At 43.0% G+C, this 27898-nt stretch overlaps 3 protein-coding genes across 6 annotated transcripts; 1 reads left to right on the top strand and 2 right to left on the bottom strand.

Annotated features, from left to right (window-relative positions):
• The first annotated feature begins 558 nt into the window (after window positions 1–558).
• On the top strand, window positions 559–12985 carry gnb3a (guanine nucleotide binding protein (G protein), beta polypeptide 3a). The gene is made up of 9 exons (XM_056445154.1): window positions 559–782; window positions 8990–9109; window positions 9315–9460; window positions 9989–10052; window positions 10798–10960; window positions 11081–11147; window positions 11235–11436; window positions 11525–11741; window positions 11882–12985. Exons 2-9 carry the CDS (start codon window positions 9053–9055, stop codon window positions 11986–11988), a joined length of 1023 nt encoding a protein of 340 aa, XP_056301129.1. The 5' UTR covers window positions 559–782; window positions 8990–9052; the 3' UTR covers window positions 11989–12985.
• A 291-nt stretch (window positions 12986–13276) lies between these two features.
• Window positions 13277–15996, bottom strand: cdca3 (cell division cycle associated 3). Its single transcript, XM_056445136.1, has 6 exons — window positions 15943–15996; window positions 15205–15343; window positions 15000–15102; window positions 13984–14889; window positions 13845–13912; window positions 13277–13671 (listed from the first exon to the last, which is right to left on the bottom strand). The coding sequence occupies exons 2-6, from the start codon at window positions 15328–15330 to the stop codon at window positions 13579–13581; spliced, it is 1296 nt and encodes a 431-aa protein (XP_056301111.1). The 5' UTR covers window positions 15331–15343; window positions 15943–15996; the 3' UTR covers window positions 13277–13578.
• Window positions 15997–16701: 705 nt separating this feature from the next.
• Window positions 16702–27494, bottom strand: pex5 (peroxisomal biogenesis factor 5). Of its 4 annotated transcripts, none has more exons than XM_056445068.1 (17): window positions 27332–27494; window positions 24984–25145; window positions 24824–24862; window positions 24548–24665; window positions 24310–24456; window positions 23762–23846; window positions 23255–23345; window positions 22855–22977; window positions 21723–21836; window positions 21379–21462; window positions 21028–21147; window positions 20717–20860; window positions 20510–20580; window positions 19313–19534; window positions 19034–19199; window positions 18775–18932; window positions 16702–17944 (listed from the first exon to the last, which is right to left on the bottom strand). In XM_056445068.1, the coding sequence occupies exons 2-17, from the start codon at window positions 25095–25097 to the stop codon at window positions 17698–17700; spliced, it is 2043 nt and encodes a 680-aa protein (XP_056301043.1). In that variant the 5' UTR covers window positions 25098–25145; window positions 27332–27494; the 3' UTR covers window positions 16702–17697. The 4 variants fall into 4 exon arrangements, with proteins under 4 accessions (XP_056301043.1, XP_056301044.1, XP_056301045.1 ...); XM_056445069.1 differs by having other exon boundaries at window positions 27339–27494; XM_056445070.1 differs by lacking the exon at window positions 21723–21836 and having other exon boundaries at window positions 27332–27493.
• Between the last annotated feature and the right edge of the window lie 404 nt (window positions 27495–27898).

The following is a 27898-nucleotide window of genomic DNA, read 5'->3' as shown; positions in this document are numbered from 1 at the left end:
TTGTTGGGCCAAGGAGGGGGCCCAGGGGTGTGTCACTAGGTCAGAAATAACAAAGAAAGAAAGAAAAAGCTGTATTTGGACAGTCAGAACAAGGAGGACAGACACTAGTTGGAGTAGCACATGTCCTGTTCACTGTGAGTAACATGGTGATGCTGTTAGACGCGGAGTAAGAAGGAACCAGAAAGCACTCTCTCGTGAATTCTGTTGGTCTCTCTCACCGCTGTGACCTGTCTGATCTCTGCACATACACGTTCTAAAATTAGCTTCACCTCAGGTTTACAAAACAGAAACCCTCCTGCCAGTCATAGATCTTTCAACGTCTCACTCGGCACCATAAAAAGCCATGTTCCCAGGTCCTCTATTTATCTTCGTACCCCCCTCCCCTCCGTGATTTCCATCTCTTAGTTTTTGATTCGGATTCACCCCAGCTTATGTCTCATGACCCCATAACCAAGCTCTGCACCTTGTTTGGTTTCCCCCACTGTCTCCTCTCCCTTTCTGTCTCTTTTTTACCTCCTCTCCACCCCTCCACCCCTCTTTCTGTCTATCCCAGGGTTTATCTCCTCATCACTGATCTCCCTTCATCCCTCCAATCCTCATCTGTTCCTCATAGGAGCAGTGGAGAGAGTGAGTGACGGAGGAATATCCTACTGTCTGTGATAGCAAAAGTGAATGAGAAAGTGTAGTGACAGGCAGGCTGAACTTATGACAACGACCAGAGGAAGACCGCTGGAGGAAGAGTGAACATCGACCACATCACCTTGAGTGGAGTCTCCTAATTGGTGAGTGGATGGTCTTATGTTGGTGTTCACCTTTTTTTGTTCTTGCTGGTTGTGAAGTTGTGTCATGCTGATTAGATGGAGATCAGAGTCATAGGGTCGGACTGAAAAGACGTTTATTAACAGCATCTTCGTTATTTTTGTAAAATCCCGAAGCTTGAAGTATTCGTTTTGTTAATATGTTCTAAAACTTGAAAAATGTAGAAGCAGCACACTGACAAGCTCATACACATGTGATTTTACAGTGTGCCATGACGAATATATATATATATATATATACAGGCGAACACACAGCAGACATTTTGGGATCAGTGTACAATAATGGTTTTGTCGACAAAAAAAGGCACCCAATTCTTAATACCCTCAGATATAATCTGCATGATGAAACCATGTTAGGTTGTCTGTGGCTGTTGTGTGGTTATGAGGCGTATAATTCAGATTCAAAGTTGTTTCCTGACTGATGAGCTAGCTTACATTTTCTTTATACGGAATAAAGAATTGATTTATTATATAGCAACAACAGTACACATGCTGATTGGCTATTGGTCTGTGCCAGCGGGTGTGTGTAGGCGTGGCTGCAGAGTGGGTGGGCGGGGGTGGCCACGGTGTCTGATTGTCCTCGCTGGTCTGATACGGATCCATATTGCCCTCGGTGTTTTATCTGCGAGGCTTTGTCTTTAAAATGAGCTGGATGGACTCAAGACGGGAGTGGAGTGCAGAGGAGAGACACCGTCTGTGGTCCTCTGAACAATAGAGTATATTACTGAATATCAGTCTGGCTGCTCATTCCAACCTACTAGTCTAGAAACGTGTCACCCTGTTAAATAGAACGGAATAAGAATGATCTCTCTCTCTTCTCTCTCCTCTCTCTCTTCTCTCTCTCTCTCCTCTCTCTCCCTCTCTTCTCTCTCTTCTCTCCTCTCTTTTCTCTCTTCTCCCTCTCTCTTCTCTTCTCTCTCTCTCTCTCTATTCTCTAAACATAACTAACGTCAGCAAGGGCGGCCCTAGCACATTTGGCGCCCTAGGCGAGCTTCACTCGTGGCGCCCCCCCCCCCCCCCAAAAATACATTTAAAACGATTTTGCACGAAAACGGAATTTCAACTTTCAAACGCTATTTTGCCCTGCAAGACTGAATTTCTTTCAAATAAACAGAACAACGATCGCAACAATGAACAAACATTAAATAAAGAACAAAATCCCTGAGAAAATGTCACATCTGTGCTGAACTACGCTCCGCCACGCCCCTGATCAACGGTGCACATTCACTCCCTCGTCGTGCCCAAAATAATGTGACCGCCTTTTTTCATCACTTTTTTTTTTTTACATTGAATTTACATGAAGTGGTCTACACTTCACGAAGGGACACATGATGCATGACTATGTTCACAGACTCAAAGCGCCACCTACTGGCAGATTTAGCTGGCGGATGTTACAGATTTTCTCGATTGATTCCACACAAAAACTGGAACTTAGAACACAATAACCACAACCTGTAACTCATGTGCCAACTCCCTAAACCAATTCTGCTAAACTATAAGCACAATTATCTGCTTTAGACACAGATTTCAATTGTTAACCACACTTTCTTCAAAACACTAAACAGCATCCTCTCTACTTTGCACACTTCATCAATGCCAAAACCTCCTTGTGTTCAGACAGAACACACTGCTATTCAATTGGCAAAACTTCCATTTCCACGGCTGTTGTGCAATTTGGAATCAAGGCTTTAGCAATATATGGGCCACAGGTGACCTCCTGATTTGAAGAAGAATGGATGAAAACATGGAAGGTAGAGGAGACCAGAGAGGCAGAGGAGTATTTTTTTGTCCTTTTTTATTTACACTTTTCTTTCTTTTTTTGTTGACTGTAGTGGTCTATTTTCTATTGTTTGTTCTGTGAAAAAATTAGAAAAAAGAAAGAAACATTTTAGTTGTATATTTGTGTGCTGTTTTATATTTTGAGTTAAAACATTATACATTCACAATATTTTACAACAGGAGAAAGCATACAGTAACACTGGAAATGAAAAGGCATAATGCTCCTGATAAGGCCTTCATACTGGTGTTTTCCCATTTCATAGTGTTTTCCATTGAGCACATCAGTGTTCAATCGATGCTTAGAATGTCTACTCATATAATGGGCTGTGTTTGTCATTTGAAAACAAAATACCCTTTTGAGGTGACATAACGCTGTTTTGAAAGCAAAGTTGCATTTTGCAGGAGATATAAAGGGTTTTGCATTTTGTGTGAGTGGTTTTGGGATTTGTGTTTAGAGTTTTGAGAAAACGAGGCATGCTTTCAAAAAATGTGTTTAAAGGGTACCTGTAGTGCAAAACAATATGTAGCCAGATCAAAAGATAATGTGTTTCTAAAGGTTATTCATGCACTGACGGTCCAGTATTCAATAACAATACGTAGTTTAGGCTGTTCAAAGTCCTCAACTCCGACATGCGACATTGCACTGGAGCTTGAATATGTCGCGGGTGGTGTGACGTCAGATCGTTGATAGATCGACAGCCAGCCACAGCGGATGTGTTCAGATACCAATGTAAACAACGTCGAGCGCTCGCAAACAAATGCTGAGAGATTGAGAATATGGACGATGAAAGATTGTCTGATTCAGCAACTGGATACTTGTTTGAACCTTTAAAAGCAGACTATCCCCATTTAGTTAATTGTGACAGCGATGATAGCGATGATTCTGATGAAGTTGATGCAAGGACCGCCGGTCCAGATGCTTCACCGTGCGGACTGCACGCAAGTCGGCGGACGTTTGGTGCAGTTGTGGGAAATGTGCACAAAAAACAGACATAGAGTGCATTTGTTGTAAAGAGCACGAACTTATGTCCGATGATATAGCAGGGCTCTCAAGTTTTGAAGACAGGCAAGCGTGAGATTTCCATCAGCACCCGATACAGCTGACTGTTGCGCGCGCCGGCATCGAGCCGAAAAGAGTTGTCGACGGGGGGGGGGGTGCTAGTGACTATTTCTACTCAACAATCGATCGGCGTATTGAGCACCCCTGCATTCAAGCATTAAATAGCCGAGAGGCTTTTTCAGCGTGAGGAATTAGATGTGGCGGAGTGCGTGAGATAAGACCGAAATGCGTGAGTCTCACGCTCAATGCGTGAGACTTGAGAGCCCTGATATAGTGTCATTAGACCTCATCTGCTTCACACAAAAGAGTGAGCTTGATAGCTACATCGCGCATAAGCCAGCGCTGGAGATGTCTTTCATTGATGCAATGTTCGGCCGACATGTTCGGGGGTGCTAGTGACTTTTTCTTTGCTCCGTCCGTCCCGATGCGCGCAAACCGGTGTCGGGAGCTCCGCGGCGCACGAGACGGCGGGCAGAGGACTGTCAACGCAACACGTAGAGACAGAAATGACATGCTGCTGCTGTAATGTGGCGCTATAGAGAAAGTGACAGGGGGGCGGGCCAATTTTTTTTAATGTCATGGGATCTACCATACAACGCCGCGATCGACGTATTGAGCACCCCTGATATAGATTGTGTAATTCTTGAGGCCACCGATCTATCCCAAGAAGCAACGCGTGTAGAAGTGGCTCCGGATTGGCTGAATTCCTTTCAACGACTCTACGTCATAGTTAGCTTTGAGCTGGAGTAAATAACTAGCAAAATGGCTGCGCCCACGGACTCGGAATGTTGACAAAGAAATGTAAATCCTCGGGCTATGCGTGACTTGTTGACAATAGCCACGGGGTAAATATGATTTATTTGATGCGCCGAATGGATGTAGCACGTTGTTGTTTTGCACTACAGGTACCCTTTAAGCAATCGAGAAAAACTGAAATCGCGCGCTCGCGGACAAGACATTCTCCGTGACGTCACTGAGTCACCATGGAAACAGTCTGCGCTTTGATGCGGTGACGTCGCTCGTAGTCGTGACGTCACGGATCAGCGAAACAGAGTATATAGCAGTGATTTCCAGCAGAAGAGAAGAGAAGAGAAGAGAAGAGAAGTCAAGAGAAGTCAAGTCAAGTCGCCGGCCGGCGTCTCCGCTCCGGCCAGAGTCTCCTCTCCCGCCAGAGTCTCCGCTCCGGCCGGCGCAGATGAGCGAGGACCCGTTCGACGCTGCTTGCAGCTTTAATGTTTTTTGTTTGTTTTCTGGCTGGCATTGCCGTCAAAATATTGGTTGGAGATATAGATGGGGGTGCAAAAAAAACTGCCCAGCAAAAAGGCGCATTTTTTTGCGCCCCCCTCTGAATGGCGCCCTAGGCGTCGGCCTATACCGCCTGTAGCAAAACCCGGCCCTGAACGTCAGTAAACAGCTGGACGAGGCTTTGAAATCAGGGAGTTTAAAACATTTTTTTAGGAAACGTCGGACCAGTTGTGACGTCATGTTTTCAGCAGCGTTAATGTTGTGGTTGATCACAAAACAACGTCAGGGGACAAACACCGTCATGATCTGTGTGTCTGATGCTGCGGGTCAGAGGAGAAGGAGGTGCACCCGTTTGGTGGCGCGAGGAGCACTGCGCGGAGGAGGAAGTGGAGGAGGAGGAGGAGGAGGAGCGTGGCGGGGGAGGGAGAGGAGGGGGGGCCCGTGAGCGTCGCGGAGCATGTCAGGGCGAAATTCTCACAAGAACTCAAATAAATGCCCCGTCGGATGATAAAACACATTTGGGGGGACTTGATGACAGAGAGAGTAACATTTATTCTTAAATACGGATGAATAAAAAAAATGTTTCTCCAGCAAAAAGGGCACTTTACTCATCCAGGGCAAAGGGGCTGGTGCTTGAGCACCACTAGGGCTCTATCTGTGCACGTGCCTGTATATATATATATATATATCTCGAGATATCAAATGTGAACCTGCCATTCAAAACAATGTCACAACACACATTTAATGCACTTCTATGTGTTTTATCTCCTGTTGGTGGCGAACACACAGCAGAGGGATTTACATGGGATCAGTGTACAATAATGGTTTTGTCTTGTAGATTGATAATCTGACAAAAAAAACACTTTTGTTCTCTAATTCTTAATACCCTCAGATATAATCTGCATGATGAAACCATGTTAGGTTGTCTGTGTGGCTGTTTGTGTGGTTATGAGGACGTATAATTCAGATTCAAAGTTGTTTCTTAAACTGACTGATGAGAAAAATCATTGTGAGTTTAGATTACAGCTTTTTTATTTTATATTGATACACGGAAAGTTTGAAGACACTGACAATGAAATAGACAGATACTTTGGGTTAACAAAGCAAATTAAATGCCTGACACAATGTGAATGTAAAAAACACATCAATAGTACTGTAAATCAAACCTGGGCATTGATTTACAACATTGCCCACAACAGCTTTATACACATGCTGAGCGGTTTGCTATTGCAGTCTGTGGCAGCGGGGTGTGTTTAGGCGTGGCTGCAGAGTGGGTGGAGCGGGGGGTGGTTCAGGGAACGGTGTCTGATTGTCATCAGCTGGTCTGATGGGTAATCGGTCCAGCTGATGACAATCGGTGTTTGTGTATCTGCGAGGCTTTGTCTTTAAAAGGAGCTGGATGGACTGAAGACGGGAGTGGAGTGCAGAGGAGAGACACCGTCTGTGGTCCGAACCCAATAAAGTATATTACTGAATATCACTCTGGCTGCTCATTCCGTTGTGCTTCGAGGGGGAACCTACTAGTGGCGGCTAGAAACGTGTCACACAGTCTAAACAATGTGTTAAAATACTGCACAGACACTTTGTGTTAGGTTAGGCTATGAGGAATACAGGAATACAGGAAATCAGGAATAGGCCTACAGGATTTGAGGAATACAGGCCACGAGGAATACAGTCTATCGGGAATACAGGTCATAATGAATAAGGGTTGTACATAATATGGAATAGGAAGAAGGACAGCACAATAGGCATCACTCGACAACCATTTAGTAAAAGTCCCAACAGTGATGTTCTCATGTGTTGTCTGTTTGCGGGACCAGAGATGCAGGAGTGTGACGGGTCCGGAGCTCTGAGTCACCGATCAGACAACTTCACCGGCCCGTTCACACCGAAGACAGGCTCTCATTCTTACAACTCTCTCTGCGTCCTCCATCTGCCCCCTCCCTCATTCTCCTCCGGCTATCTGCCCCCACATCCCTTTCTCCATCTCTTATCCAGATGCAAAGAGCAGTCAGTAAGCGGATGAGAGCAGATTAGATTCAAAAGGCTTCCCTTTAAAATCTCAGCCAGTAGGATTTAAAACTCACTCTCCTGCCTCTTACACCCCACCCCCATTCTCCCTCCCCTCCCTCGGCCTCCTCTTCTCTTTGGCGGTGTTAATGCACTTCACCATCCAGCAAGCTCTAGCAGTCATTTAATCACATGGAACAATCGCAGGCACCCAGGAACAGAATGGCAAAAGGGTAATAGCACGACTAAAACACTCAAGCCTTCATTACAACAATCATTATCGAAGCAATTTCCCATCTGGACCAAAGGACTAAAAACCCCTGTCACCAACTTTAGGGACAACGTAGACATCAGCGGTTCAGGGATGGACACCTATACTGTAGCTGCTGAGTTATTTGGAGCATTGCACGACTATAAAGGCCATAAATCAACATTATTATTGTATTTCAACTAGTGCTGTGAAAAATAACGCGTTAACGTATTATGATTAAATTACAGGATTAATTAGTTGTTTTTTTAACGCATTTAACGCATGCGCAGAATGAGCTTCCAATAGGTCTGTTGTTGGTCGTCTCTAACCAGCAGCATGTCATTTCTGTCTCTACGTGTCGCGTTAACATGTCTCGGCTCTCCGTCTCGCGCGCCGCAGAGCTCCGATGCTGGCGTGTGCGCACTCGTGACAAAAGTCACTTACCCCAACAACTCTTCTCGGCTCGAGCACCCCCCGTAGGTGGACGTCACAAAAGCTGACGCTACATATGGAGTGAGTACCAAACACCATCTCCCGGTACTCACCTGAGTAACTCACTGAAAAAGTTATGTGCACCCCTGTGTATAAATGTATATATCCGTCTTTTGTCATAAATCTTTATGTTCTCACAAAAATATACCGAGAATATCGGTAATATGTGATTAATCATGATTAATCCACAGAATCATGTGATTAATTTGATTAACTTTTGTAATCGTTTCACAGCCCTAATTTCAACACATTTCAGGCCATCCTTCCATTCACTTTGAGCATAAGAGATATATTAAAGCAAATCTTTCTTTCACAGAGTCACTCCCTCCTTCACTCCCTTCCTCTCCTTTCCACTTCAAACAAATTAGAAGCAAATCCTCTCGGTCATGTGTTTTGACAGGGACATTCATTCAAATAGAGAGAGAGAGAAAGAGAGGGATTGCTGCAGGGACGCATATACGATAAGATCAACGCAAGTATTCCCTCCTATCAGTTGTCAAGGTAAGATAAAAGAAAATAGCTTTATGGCAATTTATTCTTTACAAGCGAGAAACGTTATTTGTGAGATCTGCACTTGCACAGTGGAAGGAATGGGTATTGTTGTTGAGGTGGTTACATTGTGCCGCTTTACTATCAAGTTAGTGTCATGTCTCTTTGGTTGAGTCTGTTAAATCAGCTTTGTGACTCTGTTGTTTGATTACATTTGACAAAGTGTACGAGTTTGTCCATCAGGTGATTGGTTTACTGCTTAACATTGCTCATTCAATCACGACATTACCAAATTCAATAGCCATCAACATTAGTTGAGAGCTCACTGGAGTGTTAAATGGCTCAAACCACCTGTCATCAAGGTGAATTTGCTGAGAAGTGAGAGCTGAAACACTGATGACATTGTTACAGGACATACTGGTTTGTGTGTACATTCGGGGTGAGGATGTGTGCTCTCGGTAGGTGTCACATCATCTGAAGAGCAAATACATTTGCGGTTAATAATGTTGTGCTTGAATATTCACGCAGTCTCCGTGTGAGTGTGTGTGTGTGTGTGTGTGTGTGTGTGTGTGTGTGCAGGTTTGTTCTGTGGGTTTCTGTGTGTGCTCCTGCATGTTTATGAACATTTGCAAAGTAGACGAAGACCAGTTTGACTTGCAAAATAGCACTTAGTTGGAGACTGGAGCGAGGGAGGATTAAACATCGCGCAGGTAAACTTAGAGCATGAAGTATTTATACATCAAAAGGCTAGAATTACTGGAAATGATACTAAGCGCAACTTTATATTATAATATGTGAGTAACTAAATTCTGTTTTTGTTCTCTCTTCTTTTCTTCTTCATATCAGGATTATCAGCTTTCCTGTCATCTCTCCTGTCTCCATTGGTGACAGCACCTAACAACCATCGCCATGGGTGAACTGGAGGACTTGCAAAAGGAGGCGAACAATCTCAAAGACCAGATCACTGTCAGTAGGCTCGTCCATATCATCTTTAATAACCCATCGGCTGCCCGCAGTATTAATCATCATCATCATCATCATCATCATCAGCATCATGTGGCTTCGCTTTTCACTTTGACCTGAAGACGTTTCTTTACCCAAATATGTATAACCACATCTTAGATCCATGCTGGCAGTAACCGGTGTGCCCGTGTTTGTGTCCGCTCCTCAGGCAGCTCGTAAGGCGGTGCAGGACAGCACTCTGCAGGAAGCAGTAGCCGGGACCACCGTGGTGGGGCGGGTCCAGTTGAAGAACAGGAAAACACTCAGGGGTCACCTGGCCAAGATCTACGCGATGCACTGGGGTGCTGACTCCACGTAAATACACTGCATGTCGTACATGTATTGAAAGAGCTGCTTCGTTTCACAGCATCTGATTATAGTCAAATAATTAACTAAATTAGAGTGAGGAGAGCCGAAAGATACGACTCTGATTGGTAAATTCTTATGTTTCTTTTTTAACTGGATGAATTCATAGGAGGAGACATATTTTATTCAGATTTTGGGTTTCTTTGAGGACACGTTCAGGCATTAATGTTCATTCTCTCTGCCTGAATACACCCGTCTTCACCCTCCGTCAGGCCACACATCTTGTGTTTACTTCCTGTCAGCTGATTCACATACACTGCAACCGAAAATAAACTGGGATTTTTTAAGAATGTTTACGTAGAACACTGTGACGAAGTCTGTACAATGTATAGTTGTGATGTCCCAGTATTTATACAGCACTTGATTTATAATAGAATATGTGGCCTTTACTTTTTCAGCTTACATGTCCCCTTTCTTAGTCTCAGTTTTTTCTTTGTTTTCCTTTTTTTTATATCGCTGTCCTTGTTACACCCCCAGGTTGTGTGTCAGTGCCTCACAAGATGGAAAACTTATAGTGTGGGACAGCATCTCAACCAACAAGGTAGGAACGAGCAAGAGAGAAGTCTATCATAATAATAACGATGGTTTAGATGAAGGCAAATGTACACCAAATAAATCCATTAATTTAAAACGCCGCAGAAAATGAAACAAAACTTTTTTCCTTGTTGTTGATTAAATGCAATATACAAATAATTTTGATAAATTCAGTAAATACAAAACACATATAGGTAGCATAATACACACACAAAAGACATTTCACATAATACATAATTTTCCAAGAGGCTTTTACTTTTTCTGTTGTGAGTAAGTAAGATGAGGAGAGAGAATTTGAAGAAAAAAGGTAAAAACGTGGCATTTAAAATAATAAAACAAAATGTTGAAAAGCATCATCATCTGCATTTATTCGCAATATAAAAGATAATAAAAAAGTGAGATGAAGTTTGTCCAAAGTTCGTGGGTTTTATATCTGAATCACAAGAAAGTGTTTCTTGAAGTAAAATTAAATCAGCTGCAGTTCTCTTGCATAAAAAAAAAAGGTTATCTTCTTAGAAGTATTATCCCAAATAGCCCTGAAACTTCAATACAAGACATTAAGACAAGACATTAAGATTTTTTTTGAAAGAGTTAAGATTTTTAATAAAAGAAGTTTTTACCTGTAAACCAATCAAACACTGAAAATCCTTGAGATGTGCTTTTGGAACTCGTGATCAACAACTATTCAACTGGCATAACTCAAAGTAACACGTGCATTTGAAGACAAGAGTTTCACCTGTCTTCTGTCTTAGGTGAATGCCATCCCGCTCAAGTCATCTTGGGTGATGACTTGTTCCTATGCACCTTCGGGGAACCTCGTGGCTTGTGGCGGCCTGGACAACATGTGCTCCATCTACAACCTCAAGGGCAAGGATGGAAACGTCAAGGTCATGCGCGAGCTGGCGGGACACACAGGTAGGACAAAGCAGCTCAGAAGTCAAATCTATAGAAGCTACTGATGCTCATTGAATTTGACTGAGTCCTCCTTTAATTCACTTACACTACTCCTCACATGGTATTTCTTTGGTTGCCCAGGTTACCTGTCCTGCTGCCGTTTCCTCAGTGACACTGAGATCATCACCAGCTCTGGAGACTGCACTTGGTACGAATATAGTTTACTGAACTAAGAAGTGTGTTTGCAACTTTACTCTGTGTAGTTAAAACATGAATACATATTGCCTCCTTCTAGCATACTATGGGACATTGAGACCGGGACCCAGAAGACAATCTTTGCAGGACACATGGGAGACTGCATGTCCCTGGCCGTGTCCCCAGACTTCAACTTTTTCATCTCAGGGGCGTGTGACTTCACGGCCAAACTCTGGGACATCAGGGAGGCCCAATGCAGACAGACCTTTTCGGGACATGAGAGTGACATCAACGCAATTGGGGTGAGGATGAGGAAGATTTCCACCTCGCTGCGTATCAGAGCGAAGCCCAAAGGAGGCCGGTTGTGCTCATCACTTCTCTCTCTTCCAGTTCTTCCCCAATGGTAACGCATTGATAACAGGGTCGGATGACGCCACCTGTAAACTGTACGACCTGCGATCTGACCAGGAGCTCATCACCTACCAGGACTCCAGCATCATGTGCGGGGTCACCTCCCTGGCCCTCTCCAAGTCTGGACGCCTGTTACTGGCTGGCTATGACGACTTCAATGTCAACATCTGGGACACACTGAAAACTGAGAGAGTGGGTAAGTACAGGTGGAAATTAGAGAAGTTTCAAAGCATTTAAAACCTCCGGTGTTAAGCTTTTGATATTGGAAGGTGTGTTCTGCATCTGGGTCGGTGGTACTTTGCTCAGCTCACATGTATCCTCTGTGCCGTGGTCAAGGAGTGCTGGCTGGTCATGACAACAGAGTGAGCTGCATCGGGGTGTCCTCAGATGGGATGGCGTGTTGCACAGGATCCTGGGACAGCTTCCTCAAGATATGGAACTGAGGCCGTTCCTCACCAGCGAGCAGAGAGAGAGAGACGTAATTATTATAGCCTGGTAGAAAGTGAAGAAGATAAGAAGGAACAGGAGTTTGAGGGGGTGGGGGGGATTCACATAGGGTGAGAAGAGGGTATTTAAATTGTGCCAAGTCCTATCTCATGTTGGAGGGGTTGTAATGTAAAGGTTTTCTCCTCTCACATCGCGGTCTCACCTTTCTTCTCACGTTATGGGGGAATTTAGGGGTGGGACATGGGGTTGGGGGGTCTCAGTAAAAGATCATTCCTCTTCGTAGTTTATGATAATGCGGTTTAAATAACCATAACATATGCACATTTCTAGCAGGTCACCCAATGAAAACAATTGCCAAATGGAAATGGTAGCACGCTGGATGAGAAATAATTGAATACGTGTCAAGTTACAGCCTGTGAACGTTCACACTAGCTATACTAATGTTTTATATCAAAGCATAAGTTATGTCATATGAATAATATGAGCATTTGCATTGTTTTGGTATCAGACTGTTTGTTCTTAGTTTTGGTAGAGTCCCTAGATGCTTACATTTACTTTCTTTTCATTTTCTAACTTTAATTAAAATAGAGTGCTAGTTTGCAGATGTTTATATTAGTGTTGAGTTGTTTTGTATGTGATTGATGGACAATATTTAGCTAGACCTGAAAAGTGCTTTGGGTAAAACTGTTGTACTGACAGATGGGATAATAAAAATGGTTTTCATGGTTGACTAAGCACTTACAAAAAATAAAACCCCATTTGTCTCAGGACAGGACTGTGGACGACTTAACATGGATGATAACGACTAGTGTGCACATGAGCAATATATCTGGGTCTGTATGTACTTTTTTATCTGCATGGTCCAAGATAAACCTCAAGGACAGTTTGTGTGTACATACAGAAAATATATGTTGACTGGATACACACTATGCAAAATAAAGCAATACATCATTTCTTTAAGACCGTTCAATAAACATGGAATTCTGCATTAAACAGGTCTGAACTGTTTATTTCTGACCGAGTTTAGTCATGTGTCCATCACGTGTCTATATTTAAACTCACAGAATTTTGAGTGAGGCATAAAAGATTGCTTCGATATTTTTAAGTTTAATTCTGCTGTGAAAGAATCTCCATGAAGGTAGAACTGAAAAAGTAATAGTTCATTTTCAGGGTTCCTAGTGTTTGACTTCATATAATCTATTGGTCTAATAATTGTCACGGTGTTATGTGAATCAAACAGAAGTCCAACGGAAGATTTCTTGAATATATGTTGAACAAAATTAATGAATATTTAGTTTTAAGCTTTTATTCTGTTTAAGCGACAATAAAGAATAGGAATTTTACAAATGGGTTAAGAAATTAAAGTTATAAAAAAGTTTTCCAAATACAAAAAGGAAAGCAAAAGACAATCAATACAAAGATTTAAAGCAGATAATGACATTTATATTTACAAGTCAAAACAGGATAGAAAATGGCAGTAATAAAAACAAACACACAGGAAAACATAAATAAAAAGAAAGCTGTACACATAAAAGCTTGTTTTAAGAGGAATAAAAGTAGTCGGATTCTGTCCATGTTGCAGTGAATCATCGGTTCTCCTTATCCAAAGACACAGCCAGCACTCTGCGATCAATCTGGCCGAGTCGCTGCTTATCGGGGGTGGACACCTTCAGCTTCGCCTGGAAAGCGGGGATGACACATCACGTTATCTCAGCAGCTTATTACCTTTCTGTGTCGAATTAACTTCAGGATAATTAAATTAAGTCAATACAGGTTCAGATTAGGTTCCAGTGTATACGGAGCGCAGCCATCATGAGCAGTGAGTGCATGTTTGTAAAAGTAACCCTAATACCTGAGCACGCTGGTCCTGGGGTGAGTTGGTCCCCTTAAGGATCTGCAGTGGGGAACGACCTTCAGTACCTTGAAAAGAAAGAAAAAGGTCAAGCAACATCTCATCGGAGAGAACGCGACGCCACAAACTTTCTACACACCTTTCTGCTTCAGTTTTCCAGACCGACGCTTGTTCTCGTTGGTTACTTTCTTCACGGCAATCCGGACAGCGAGAGGGGAGGAGCCTCCTTTTCCACCCTGCACTCCTCTAGCTCTCAGCCCAGTGGCGCCAAAACCTTTTCCCAACCACTGCGGCTTGAACACCACCTGACTGGGGCTCTTTGGGTCAAAGGTGGGGCAGCGGATGCCGGTGCCGAGATGCGGCTGCTCTGGGCTGGGGACAGTTGGTGGCTCTGGTGTAGACGGCAAAGAAGATTCTTCAAGAAGCTCTTTGGGTTCTTCAGAAGATGGTTCTGTTTCCTCTGACTGTGCAGGGGAGACCTGAGCTGGGGACCCTTCTGAATCAGAGGGGAGGGACGGCTCTACAGGGGTCTCTAGATCAACAGAGACAGAGGGATGGGCATAGGAATCATCCACAACGTCCCCGAGGGGCTCCACTTCTACACTCGGCTCTGGGGATGAAATGCTGTCATGGTGCACCTCAGCAAAGATCTGGGATGAGGTTGCCCCCTCATGGTAGGTTATCAGGCTCATGCTCAGTCTCTTGTTAAGAGGAGACTCTCTTGCTTCTTCAGCCTCCTCCAGACTAATGTCTACCTCAGTTTCTAATTCCACCTGGAAATGGGGTTTATCAAAAAGCACAAAGGCGCTCGAGTCGCCCACATTTTTGAGAGGGGGCTGCACAGCTGTGGCCAGGAGGTTAGCATGCTCAACCAGGAAAGGCTGTGGCGGCAGGAGGGGCTCGGTGGAAGCGAGCTCTTCCGCCTCCGCCAAGACCACCTCCTCCATGGCATCATTGAAGCTTTTCTGAGGGGCTTCATTGAGCTTTTCTTCAGCCTCAATGTGCAAAAACATGCCCAGGCGGCGGGCGAAGGATCCAACTGTTGCTGGAGGGGCAAATACAGGAACATCAGGTCACAGGACATATTGCATAAAGACAAGCAGAACATTAGTATTTAACAAATGGTAGTATCAATAAAGTGTACATTATTATTACCTCTCATGACATCTCTGATAGGGGTGCGGCTAATGCCAATAGTAGGTGAGCGGGGATCAGTGAAGCCCAGTGGACACTTGGTTTTTGAAAAAAGCCCATCGACCTTGAGATCATATTTAGTATGGTTAACTCATTTATTAAGTGCCTCCCCTTACACACACACAAATTACAGTATGTCTGAAAGCAAGTGAGCCAGGTAACCTACTTGGATGGGTGTACGATCAATCTGCAACGAAGGAGAGCGAGGATCGATCAGATCAGTGAAACGGCTGTTTTTGATGGCTGGTTCTGGTTTCATTGGCGACACCAACTTACTCTCTGTGGATCCCATGATGCCGTTTTACCTGGATCACAGGTAAATGGAACACAATAAAATAAATATTTAGTGACTCGATGAGCAAGATCATAACAATATTAACACCAAAATAAAATATATGGTAACACAATAGAAGTATAAATCACAGCACACGTGTAGAATACAGATGGGAATATGTCTTCATTTCTAAATACAATGCAAAAAGCACATTTCCATACAATGAAAAACGTGGCCTCCTGACTTCCAGCTATGCAAATGAGTGTATGTACTACAGAACAGTCGTTAACCTTGACGTAACCTCGTAGCCTACAGGAACAGAAAACATGATGTTCAATTTAACATCGCTGTTACCTTGCATTGCTACGTCCATGAACGATTCACAAACACACTTCATAACAGAAGTTGGCTGAACATTAAAGAAGTAGTTAGCATTTACTGGCACGTTAACAAACAGCTAGGTTAGCTAAGGTCAGTTAGCGAGAAGTTATCCCCATTTAAGTTAAAGTTATTTTTTGTAATCGTGTGGTTACATGTAATTATATACGTTAACGTGAACCTTTGAGCGTCAATCCTTTTAAGAGCACAGACTACTTCAAGGTTCAGTCTCTAACAGAAGAGCTGGCTTACCTAACACGAGACGAAGACAGGCGACCAGTCGTGCAGCAGGAACTATACTCACTGTTTCAACAGTCCACACTTCTAATAAGCAGGGGAGGCTCAAGACTTTAAACAACATTTAAATGGCGGGGTTGCGTGTCTGTTATTTTCGAACGAACCAATCACCGCCGGCTTCCTCGACGCTGATTGGCTGAGAGCACGCGTTCAGGAACTGGGCGTGGTATCTCGCAGAAAACGCGTTTGAAATTTAAAATGAATGGCTGCTTTGTTTTTGTCACGTGAGGGGATAAAAAATAATTTTACGTTGGAGCTCAAACATGCCTCCATAATATAACTGACTCGTAAAGAAGGGAAATTGAAATCAAGGAGAACAAAGCAGAGTATATTTGAACACAGTAGATCGCTGGAGATCCTGGCAAACTCGGCACTTTACTTTACTCAGCACTTTACTTTATTTCCCCCCTGTATATTTAGTATTAGTATTTAGTTTTTAATATTGTGTTTTATATTTATTTTCATTGATGCTCTGATGTGCACCGCTGCTGTGATTTTTGAAATTTCCCCAATGTGGGACAAATAAAGGAATATCATATCGTAATACAAAAACGCTGTCAGTAAAATGTCTATGATCTAACATTGTGATTATTATTATTGTTACATAAAACCATTTAGAATGACATTGTTTGTTTTCATGTGTTTCTTTTTAGCTCTCAATACTTTAGTTTTGGCCATTTTGTTAATTGTTTTAGAAAAAAAATGACTTCCAGATGATTTGAATCAAAGCTTTATTGCTGAGTATTATATTAAACATTGCAGTCAGGATACAACTAGCCTGAACACAATTATAGTGCAACAATTATGTTAAAATACGCAATATAGCATTATTTCACAATGAAGCAAATTGTTTTACAAGAGCGATATGAAAAAGAGCAAGAGAAGGGAGGAGCCCAGAGAAATCGTCCTCAATGATAGGACAATTATATGATCTTATTATCAGCGCGATGCACAATCAAATCCCCCATCTGATCCCTGCCTCACACACACACACGCATGCACGCACATACGCACACACACACCTCTTACCATAACAGTAACAGTCCATCTGTTCATTTTCCTGGTTGATAATTGATCACTATACAAAATTAAATAATGTATAAAATAAAGAAAAGAAAACAAGCTGCTGCAAGTATGATTAGTGTTTGTACTCTGGACCGGCCCAATACTTCTCTTGGGAGCACTTTTGATTAAAAAAGCTGCACTCTTTTTAATATTGTACCTTCAATCTACATCACCGTAGTGAGCATACGGTTCAACCTGCAACCTGCACTGAAGAAAAACGGTGAGAGTGTTGAGCGTAATAAATTGTCCTCATTGAGTTCATCATCATTCTTAATTATTTACTTTCTTCATCGAATACAAATTTCATATCAACAACAAAAGTGACATGTAACCCAGTTCTGCAGAGCAACAGAGGAAGATGAAGTATGAGGACTGTCAAACATCTCAAATACAGTGACGTGACTGTATTGCTGCTGGCTGCGTCTTCCAGGGAGAGACTAATACTGCAATGTTTGAGGGAAGTCCTTCGAGCGCTCAGAACCACAAGATGATGCCTCTCGGATGGTGGATGATTCACAGTGTCTTCCTCGTCTGTTTCTCTGTAACCGTTACCGCTTTGAATCCTCTTCTCTTCATTTCGTCACCCAGACATTTACCTCCCAGCAAATCACACTCGCACTCGATGAGCCCCCCCCCGGCTGGTCCTCATTCTGTCCCACCGTCCACCTCTCTCTGGGAGAAGTGAGCCAGCAACGTGTCCAAGTCCCGATGGTCTGCTGCAGCGTACAGCGGGCTCTCTCCCATCATGCTGAGAGCCATGCGCAAGGTGGACCAGATGTTGTCAGACATCATGGTGGCCGCGGCACCTCCCGGTCCCCTGGCCGCTCTCGCTCCGTCCCCGGAGGCCTGCCGCTGTAGAGAGAGAGCTTCAAGGAAGTGTTCCACCGCCTCTCTGATGATGAAAGGGAGAGAAAGCAGATTAAGTATCTGATATTATTTTAAATAAACAAATACAACTTTTCATAATTGCTTGTCGCCCAATGAGATAACATCTGTCGTGATGGAATACATAATATGCAATTGTCAAATATAATAATCACATTAAGTCCTTTTTTTCAAATCTACCTGAGGTGGACCAAATATAAGAAACTCTCAGTATAATACAATACAGTTTAACACCCCAAACCGGTTAAATCATCCTCCCTCGCAGATATTTTAAACAGAAAATAATCATTTGTAATAATACACATTTTTATTATAATCATCATAAAAAGTTGGATTTATTTCAGAGCCACTGAAGTGTACCTAATAAACTGACAACTGGTTTACATCGGTTTACAAAACTGCTGTTGCCATCTAGTGGACATAGAAGGCTCACACTGCACCAGTAACAGATGATTTTACTGGTCTTACATCTGAAACTAACACAGGCAAACATTTAGTTTTTTTAGAGTAAAGTGATTTTGTGAAAGCAAGTACTTACTTATTTTATAAAATAATCAAATCGACTTCAAAACATTTAGTCTGAAAACTTGCATTGGGCACTTAATGTTCCCTTCATCCATTTTATACAAACATATTCATTTTAGAAGTTTAGAAAAACCTCCATTATTTTCTTGTTTTTTGTAATTCTAAAATCATTTCAGAATGATATAACCCATCAGTGGAGTGTCAAACATTTAGCCAATGTTGTTATGTTGCTCTGAAAAGAAGGCAACTCGTTCACGTCATCAATCTAATGCAACAGGAAGCAGTTAACATGGTGGTGACTCTACCCCTCACCTGTGTGCCCCTAAGTTCACGCAGCTGATTCCCAAGTTGTAGCGGCTGCGTATGAAACCGGGCTGCAGCTCCAGAGCTCTCCTGTAGGCGGCCACAGCCTCCTCTGAGCGGCTGCCGTTGGCGAGTGTGGCCCCCAACTTATTCCACAGCAGGTAGTCCTGATGGAGACAAAAGACACAAAAAAGGGAGAGCTCAGAACCCGCCAGAGCACGCGGTGTAAAGACCGACGTCACCACGTCAGCACGGCTCCGACACTCACCTGTGGTGTGACGGACAGAGCGGCGCTGAAACAGTCCACCGCCTTGTCGTACTCCCCGCTGAGGTTGAAGAGAACTCCCAGGCCACACTGCAGCTGGGGGTCCACCTGGGCGGGGTCAGAGTTGGCCGCTTGCAGGAAGAGGGACTGAACATCAGAAAACAAAGACCTGCGCAGGGAAAAACAAAACGAAAAGAAAGAGCCGAAGAGTTTAAAGATTAAATAAATACAAGATATGAAAAAGACGTGGATCAGTCAGAATCCCACGTGTGTGATACTCACTCTGGCAGCAGTGAGCCGAAGCGCTCCCTCTCTTTCTCCCTTTGTCCGGCACCTTCCTGCCGGTGTTCACCCTCATTCTGCTCCCACACGGAGTGGTATTTAGGGTTGTGCTTTAGCCAATCACGAAGAGTCTCACAGGCCTGCCTGTGCAGCGATTCGTTAGTGAAACTGACAGCCAACGCCATCAGAGCCGTCAGGTTTTCTTTCTTCAGCTCTATACATCTAATGAAAGAATAGAGGGGACACGTCAGAGAAAGGAACAACGACATGCTTTCAGTTGAGAAAGCAAACGTTAGAAATGGTCAAATGCTTCGTTACTGAAGTTTAATTGTACTGTTAACATCTATGGGTGAAGGGGAAACTGGGAAAGTTGGTAACTACAGACAACAATCTGAGCAGGAAGATCATATTGATAAGGTAACAGGATGGAATCCATCTCGTCATTTAGACTGGTTCATTTTTGTACCAAATAATGTCAAATTTGTTGTGGATGTTTACACAAAAGAGGCAGGAAAAAAACTGCTTAACTAGAGCCATTAAGCTCATTATTAAGCTACAACCAAGTGAATCAAGACTCATTCTAAAACAGAAGAGTACTATAACATTTACAATTTCTACAACATATCTCTCTATATATAGATATATACACTCCCGTTCAAAAGTTTGGGGTCACTTAGAAATGTCTTTATTTTTCAAAGAAAAGCACTGTTTTTTCAATAAAGATAACATTAAATTAATCAAAAATGCACTCTATACATTGTTAATGTGGTAAATGACTATTCTAGGTGGAAACGTCTGGTTTCTAATGAAATATCTCCATAGGTGTATAGAGGCCCATTTCCATCAACGATCACTCCAGTGTTCTAATGGTACATCGTGTTTGCTAATCGCCTTAGAAGACTAATGTCTGATTAGAAAACCCTTGTGCAATTATGTTAGCACAGTTGAAAACAGTTATGCTGGTGATATAAACTATAACTGGCCTTCCTTTGAGTTTGAAGTTTGTAGAACAAAATTAATACTTCAAATATTAATCATTATTTCTAACCTTGTCAATGTCTTGACTATATGTTCTATGAAATGTTCAATTCATTTGATAAATAAAAGTGTGAGTTTTCATGGAAGACACGAAATTGTCTGGGTGACCCCAATCTTGAACGGTAGTGTATAAATGTAACTTTAACTCTGGTTCCCAACCTGCGGAGGGCGCTGATGGCGGCAAATTCCTGCTCATTCTCTGCCTGACAGGATCCCAGATATTGCCACGCCTGCAATTTAATTAAAATAAATGTACAGTTGTGAGTAGTATGACGAGTAAGGATACTTGTTGGATTGTTCTGACATGAATTGATAAGAGGCTGAAAAAACTGAAAAAAATAAAAATGAAGCCGCCGGCCGTCTCACCAGCTGGTTATCTGGTTCTTTCTGGACAGCACTTTCAAATAAGCGCACAGCACCAGGAATGTCCCCCGCCTCTATCCTCTTCACTCCCTCTGACAAAGGGTCAGGGTTGGATAAATAGGGGTTGTCCTCTTCAAACTGATACCCCTGGGACAAACACAAGGAAGACATTTTTTCATATGGACCGAGTCAAAATCAAACCCACGAGCAGCTGTGACGCACTGTAATGTCTTTTATACATCAAGTAGAGCTGTGTGTGCAAAAATGCTGAAACCCTGCACCGTGTAAACGGTTGTGAGCAGCTCGACAACTACCTTGTCATAAGAAGTGCTGAGTAGCTGGTCGAAGTCAGACAGCCAGGGGTGGCTCTCTGCGTCCCTCTTAGCCATCTCCTCCCACTCCTGCTGCAACTTCTCCCAGAAATCCACATCACTCTGACAGAATGACAGATGCACATCATTACTTCAGTCTCATCACATCATATATCATCCTCGTTGATACGCTCAATTGACCTTTAGTTTTCCAAGGGACAGACAGGAGTGTATTTATGGTGAGTTAAAAGGGAAAGACAGCGGTTTGTTTTCTTGGGCACAGAGTGCACTGCTCCCATTTAATATCCAGTACTTTGTTTCTAGACTTGAAGTTGTCACTGATTCTTGTATCACCTCCACTGCAGCTTTAGTATGTTGGAAATCCGGTCCTGACGTGGCAAACTCATCCACCCAGGCTTCAGCCGAGTCCTGCGACACCTGAAGAACAAAGAGGAGCAATGACAGCGGTTGACCCGAGGAAGCACGAGATGGCTTTGCTAATTGTTACAAGAGCCGAGGATGAGGACATTAAAAAAGGAAAGGAGATGAAAGGAGATGAAAGAAGAAACAACACAAAAAAGCTCATTTTATCCAATGAGTGCTTCTTCCTGTTTATGTGGAGGACAAAGCGTATCTTACTGCATTGACTGCAGTTATAAATAAAAAAGACCTATCGCTGACACGACCAGAGGTCCTACCTGCCTGATGACCTTGGCCCACTGCTCTGCTTGTTTAGCTTTAACTTTCTCAATCTTCTTACTCCTCTCTGGGGCTTCCAGGGCAAGACTCCCTCCCCCCGTCTCTGTCAGGAACTATGCCATGAGGCGAGGAGGGGTGGCGGTGGGGATGGGGCAATGTTTTGAGGAGGAGGTGGTGAGGGAGCATTGGTGAATATTTTTAGATTTTTTTAAGGGGTGTGCAGAGTCGGAGGAATTTAAGTAGGAGGAGGAATAGATGAATGTCGGTTGTTAATTGAGGGAATGGCAAGCCAGGAGTTCAAAGGCAATTAAAAAGATGGGAAAAGTACATGTCAGAGTTATGGGGCAATTAAGTACACTGGAGTCATTGTTGTCAGATAATCATCAAAAACAGGCCGAGAGCTGCACGTGCACAGTATAACATGGACGCCCTTTACAGCCAGGATAAGAAAAAAAGAAAAACGTAGGAACGATAAAAATGAAAAGGTAAGTCAAAATAAATGTTCTTACCATTTCATAGAAAATAATAATTTACTATTAATTATAAAATACATTAAACTATAAACACTTGACTATTTCATTGGAAATAAGTAAAACTCTGGAGTAAAAGTACAAATTATAATAATATTAGTCAAACAATAGAATTACTAAATAAAAATGATTGAACAAATTATGTATTTGTGTGAATTTTGCATTTTGTATTAGTATTTTTAATTTGGTTATTCATATCTAATTTTCGACTTTTTTTCTTCTCTTTTCGACAGTTTTGGGATTACAGGGGGAAATCTAGTAAAAATCCTGGCATCGGCATTTTTCTGCCTGAGCTGGATGAAGTCCAATTAATTACTCAACCTCAGTAAACTCAGGAACTGAAGTCAAACTGAGTCGCTGTGGGAAGAGAAGCCGGTCGGCATCCTCTCGCCGCTGAACACTTTTCATCGGCAATGCTGTGCAGCCTTGAGCTTCATATTTCAGCGAGTGCAGCGGCTGCTTTTGGTTACATTAGTGGAAAATGTTACTCTGGGGTGATGAGTCACATGGCAGCGTCTATACTGTGCAATAGCGAACCACCGTGCCTCCCCAATGTGTTCCCAGTGGCAACCACCCCCTCCTCAGTGGGAAGGGACCGTACCTGGTTGAGGTTGGAGGCCCAGTTCTGAGCCTCCTGGGCCTGAGCTTTATCTTTGAGCCGTTTGTCTGTCTTGCTCTCCACTGTCACACTGCCCTCGCCAATCTGCCTAATGAATCGCAGGAACTACACAACAGCGGAAAAAAAAGCATGAGAACAAAAATGCATTTTAGCATTACTATCGGTCAAATGTATACTAAATACACTGTTCCTTTCCAAACCAACAACTTCCTATCCAAACTAAGGCAATGACCTTGAAAAGTCACAATGAAGCTTAAGTCATCAGCGTCACCAATGCACTATGCTCCCTTGTGTAAACTGTATAAGAAAAAGCAAAATCATGTGGTGATAGAAGATAAATGATCCAGTGAATGAGTGACATGGACATGAAGCCACTGCTCACCTCAGTGTTTTGCAACTTGGGGTCATCAACTTTTGAGACCAGCTCATTGGCTGTCTGCTTCAGCTCCTCCCCTGCTTGGTACTCTGTTGTCCTATCACATGAACAAGCACATAAATATCATCCTGTGAGGAGTTACACACGAGAAGGAACCGTTCGGTTTCATTCAGCTTTTGAAGGATGGACCAACTCCATTCAGACTGAAGGCTGTACAGGTGAGTCTTTTTGAGGTCAGTGCTCTATGTTGATGATTAGACATCAACGACGGACACGCTGAGACATAATTATAGCCTAAAATATTCAAACTCAACTCACACATCCTCCCAACAAGTAGACATGAAAAACATGATGACGTTTTAGACTCCTTAGTCTGCTCTCCTTTGTCTACCTGAGCTCCTCTGATCATTTACTCTGGCCTCCGCTCAACATTCATCAAGTGTGCCTAAAGTATCTATTAAGCCTTTTTCAACTGAAAACTTTCAACTCTCTCCATCCATGTCCTGTTCTAACCATTCCTTCTCCTGGTCTCCCAGGTCACCCAGCCACAACTTCTCCTCTGACTGTTCCAGATACTCCTCCGCCCAGCGTCCAGGATCTGGAGCAGAGAAGTGAAAAAAGGAGGCAAAACACAGTGGATAGGCACATTACTAAAAAAGTACACACATTGCAAAAATAAAAGCATTAATTCAAGGCAGGCTTGCTCTGATGTCAGTAACATTTGATGAGATCTGACAGTCTGATGATGGTACCATAAAAATAAAGGGCTCATTATTTCTAGTTCACACTTCACAATTTCTTTATTTTCCTCTCGCTCCAGGAGAAAAACTTCAGATAGGATGCAAATCTACGTTGTTTGGCACTCAGACACTTTCCAGATATCAAGCATGCTAAATATCTGGATGTGTCCAGAGATCTTGCAGAGTGTGAGCACCTGTCGGCGTCAGAGTGTGAACAGCCCAGTGGTTTGACAACTTTAAAGGTGTGTAGTGTGAACTTGGCTTCATCAGGCAAAGTGTGTGTCCAGAGTGCAATAATAAACTATAACAAACTCAAACTACCTGCCGCCTCAGCAATAAATTCTTTCGTCCAATCAGCATCTGCTGCATCACCGAGAGCGATGATCCCCGGAGCGGAGGCAGAGTCAGGACCGGAGAGGAACTCGCCAGTCCAATCACCAGAGAGGGCCAACGCTGCCACATCTGGAGCTATGACATGGAAATAAAATGTTGGGGGAAAATAATTGAAAAATACCTGAAACCGGTAGATAAAATATATAATGATATTAATCAAGCACACCTCTCTGTGGAGCTTGTCTGTAGCTCTGCTGGTCAATCTGCTGCATTTCCTCCAACAGCTGACCCATGTCAAATGTGTGTGGGGGTCGGGGGGGCGCCTGAAGGAACTCATTCACCAACTGCAGCCAAAATAAAAACATTATTTTACTATGTTAAGAAATTGCACCTGGTACACACAGAGTTACACACCCAAAGTCAAAGAGACTTGAACTAAAAATTATAAAGTATCATAGTCAACACAATATGCTGAATATTATAAGGGCACATGAGCACTGACCTCTTCTTCAGTTGCAATTTCAATGGGAGACGGGGCAATCTGAGAAAACAAGAAGGAACAAACGAGGTAAGAGAACTTGTGACACGTCTGTTGTTGACACATTATATCAATGATAAATTCAACTATTTTAATCTTTAACGGTTTTGTGCAAATTACTCACTGTAGGTGTCGAGCGGTGCCGCCATGCCCCCCCTTCCTTGGTCATGTGACCGGTCAACTTCATGAGGGGATTGGCTCCCCCACATTCTGCCTCCACCAACTCCCGCATCGCCATGGCAACACAAGGATGAGGCAAACTCAATCAGACCACCTGAGAAGAGAACTAAGAAGAGAAAGAACAGATGAATTAATCAGTTTGTGTTTGGAAAAAATCTCCAAAGAGTTCAGCCTGTGTTCAGGAAAGTTAATGGAATCATCTTTTTTAGAGCATTCAGTCAAAGTGAAGCTCCTTTTGTCTTCTCTACGTATTCAAAATGGCCAACAGAGCACAGATAGTCACATAACCAAACTCAAGCTCCAGCTGCTGTTTTCCGTGTCATTTCCTGGCTTAGAGAACCATGAATAATGTGGATATGATGGGCCGGCAGGCACAGGCAGCCACTGCATATTTCACTCAGCTGGTCTGGTAAATCCAGACGATTTTAGCTGCATGCTACAACAACATGCTATTATCACCCTATTGTTCCAACCAAAGTAAATATAGACTCCTGAATATTATTCCTATCGTACAGGGCTGGGTATTGGACCCAAATACTTCTTTGGTACCAAGCCAAGAAATATATTAGCACCAAATATCAAAAACTGTCCAGTACTGAAAGTTACTATAAAATTCTGTTATCTTCTTTATTACCTTCGCATTGAAAATGTGGAAGGTTATGTTTTGATCGCCGTGTATTTATTTATTTATTTTTATGCGTGTTATTCGCAAAACAAAAAAAGTTTTAAACCGAATTGCATGAAATTTGGTGGGATGATTGGTTATTATCCGGGGACCATTTGATTAGATTTTGGGATTGATCGGGTCAAAGGTCAAGGTCATGAAAAGGTCAGAATCTTCTTGAATCGCATGAATTTTGGTGGGATGATTGGTTATTATCCCGGGCCATTTGATTAAATTTAGGGATCAATCGGGTCAAAGGTCAAGGTCATGGAAAGGTCAACATCTTCTTTTTACCATAGTGCGGTCAATTTTTAGCCAATTGGCATGCAACTAATGCCAACATGTTCATAATTCAATGCCCAATCTTGTGATATGCGAAGGTATGCGCTCTGCCGACTGCCCATTCTAGTTTTTTTTGTAATGATGTATTTTCTTAAGATAAATGAAAAAAGAGTTGAGACTTTTGTTGAGACAACATTTACTCTCTAAATATGACTTGTAATAAAGAATTTCGCATTTTATATTTACAAGTAAGGTACTGAACGAATTACTTGACATTTTGGTATCTGTATTCCAATTTACAAGAAGGACATTTTACAAGACCAATAATCATGTAATAACTAAGATATTGATTTTAGGTTATATTTGATCCCCATTTACGATCTCTGATGATCACTTACCTGATCCCTCCAAAAGAAAAACAATAATCCTTATGAGGATGATTCAGTCCCAAACTCCCAATATGCAAACCCTGCAAATAATGAGTGGTCCTAGAGGAAATGCTGCTCATCTCACTGACCTACATCCACGATGAACAGCTGACAAACTGCTGCACAAGCTGGCCTCTCAACTTCTCTATCCCCCTGGAGGGAAAAATAATGGATACACTTTGCATCATGAACTGTCAGGAATAGAAATGTGATTCCCCATCTTCTCCTCTTCATTTTTATTCTATTTCACTGAAGCAACGTTCACCTAAAACCCCCACAGAGCATGTGGAGAGTTAATTCTACAGGCGGACTGCAGACACCTCTTATAGTCTGTACAGCTATCGATTTAAGTGCAATGTGTATCTACTGATTCCAAGAGCTGCTGTCCTGTGTGGTGATTCGGGTCAAAGTAAGAGGATTAGACAAAGATATTAATACACACAGTGTCCCAGACAGCTATAACACCTAAAGTGCTCACTTCCCCGCCACTGGGTGCACCGACTGTGGGTTTGTGTTTGTTGTCCTGCACGTTTGTGTTGTTGTCCTGCACGTTCACTCATAATTCATTTTATTGGGAACATAATTCCACTTATAGGAAAATACTCAACCGTGCACCTCTGAGCCCGGTGAGTAGATAAACTGTCAGACCAGGGAACTGATTTGCAGCGTGCACGTTGACGGCTGATTGTTTTGCCCGATGCTAACTGAGGCTTCAGTCACAAGCAGCGACATTGAGCCCCGTCGATGCTCCTCGGAGCGTCTCTTCTACCAACTTTACAGTCAACGTGCCGCTCGTGAAACGGCAACTCACGCAGCCGAGTCGAAGTGTCCACGGTCCGTTGAACCGCTCAACAATAGCGACGTGCTAGCCAGCTAGCCCCTGCAGGGCCAGTGATGTGTTGTGTGTGTTCGTCTCACCGCCGACCTGCCGCTGCTGTCGCCGAGCCACCGGTCCCTCCGCTCCGCCCTCTCCGACCGTAGCGCGGCTTAAGCTGCCTCAGTGTCCAACGTCCCCCCCGGTAACCGCGTGAAGACAGCCGCTGTGTGTTCGTTAGCGCCTCTTGTGTATTTACCTTCCTCCCTCCATGACCCACAGAACCCGTCACAGATCCTCTCGGAACGTTACGGCGGGTTGGTATTCTCAAACCGGCTTTACGTAAGAAGATGTCGGGGCTTGCGGGGAAAAAATAGAACGTAACGTTAAAGGTTTTACGTAAAATACGCATTGCGCAGGGTATCAGAGTCCGACGAATCAGGAGCGCGTCCTCAGAAACACCTTTACAGAAGAAACATATTTTTCTTTACGTTGTATTATTATGCATTTTGTAATGTTTTCTGGCAGCTCTCAATAATAATTAGTCAGCATTATCCATGTCATCATTGTATCAATAATCACAGGTAATGCTCCAACAGTAGCATATAGTAATAATATAATTTATGAAACAATGCAATGTGTATTCCTTCCTTCACACTCAAAACGACGGG

This window comes from Pseudoliparis swirei, chromosome 22 (assembly GCF_029220125.1).
Source record: "Pseudoliparis swirei isolate HS2019 ecotype Mariana Trench chromosome 22, NWPU_hadal_v1, whole genome shotgun sequence".
In the NCBI taxonomy this organism is placed as follows: Eukaryota; Metazoa; Chordata; class Actinopteri; order Perciformes; family Liparidae; genus Pseudoliparis; species Pseudoliparis swirei.
The sequence above is the reverse complement of the archived record's forward strand: the minus strand, read 5'-3'. Positions and strand labels throughout refer to the sequence as shown.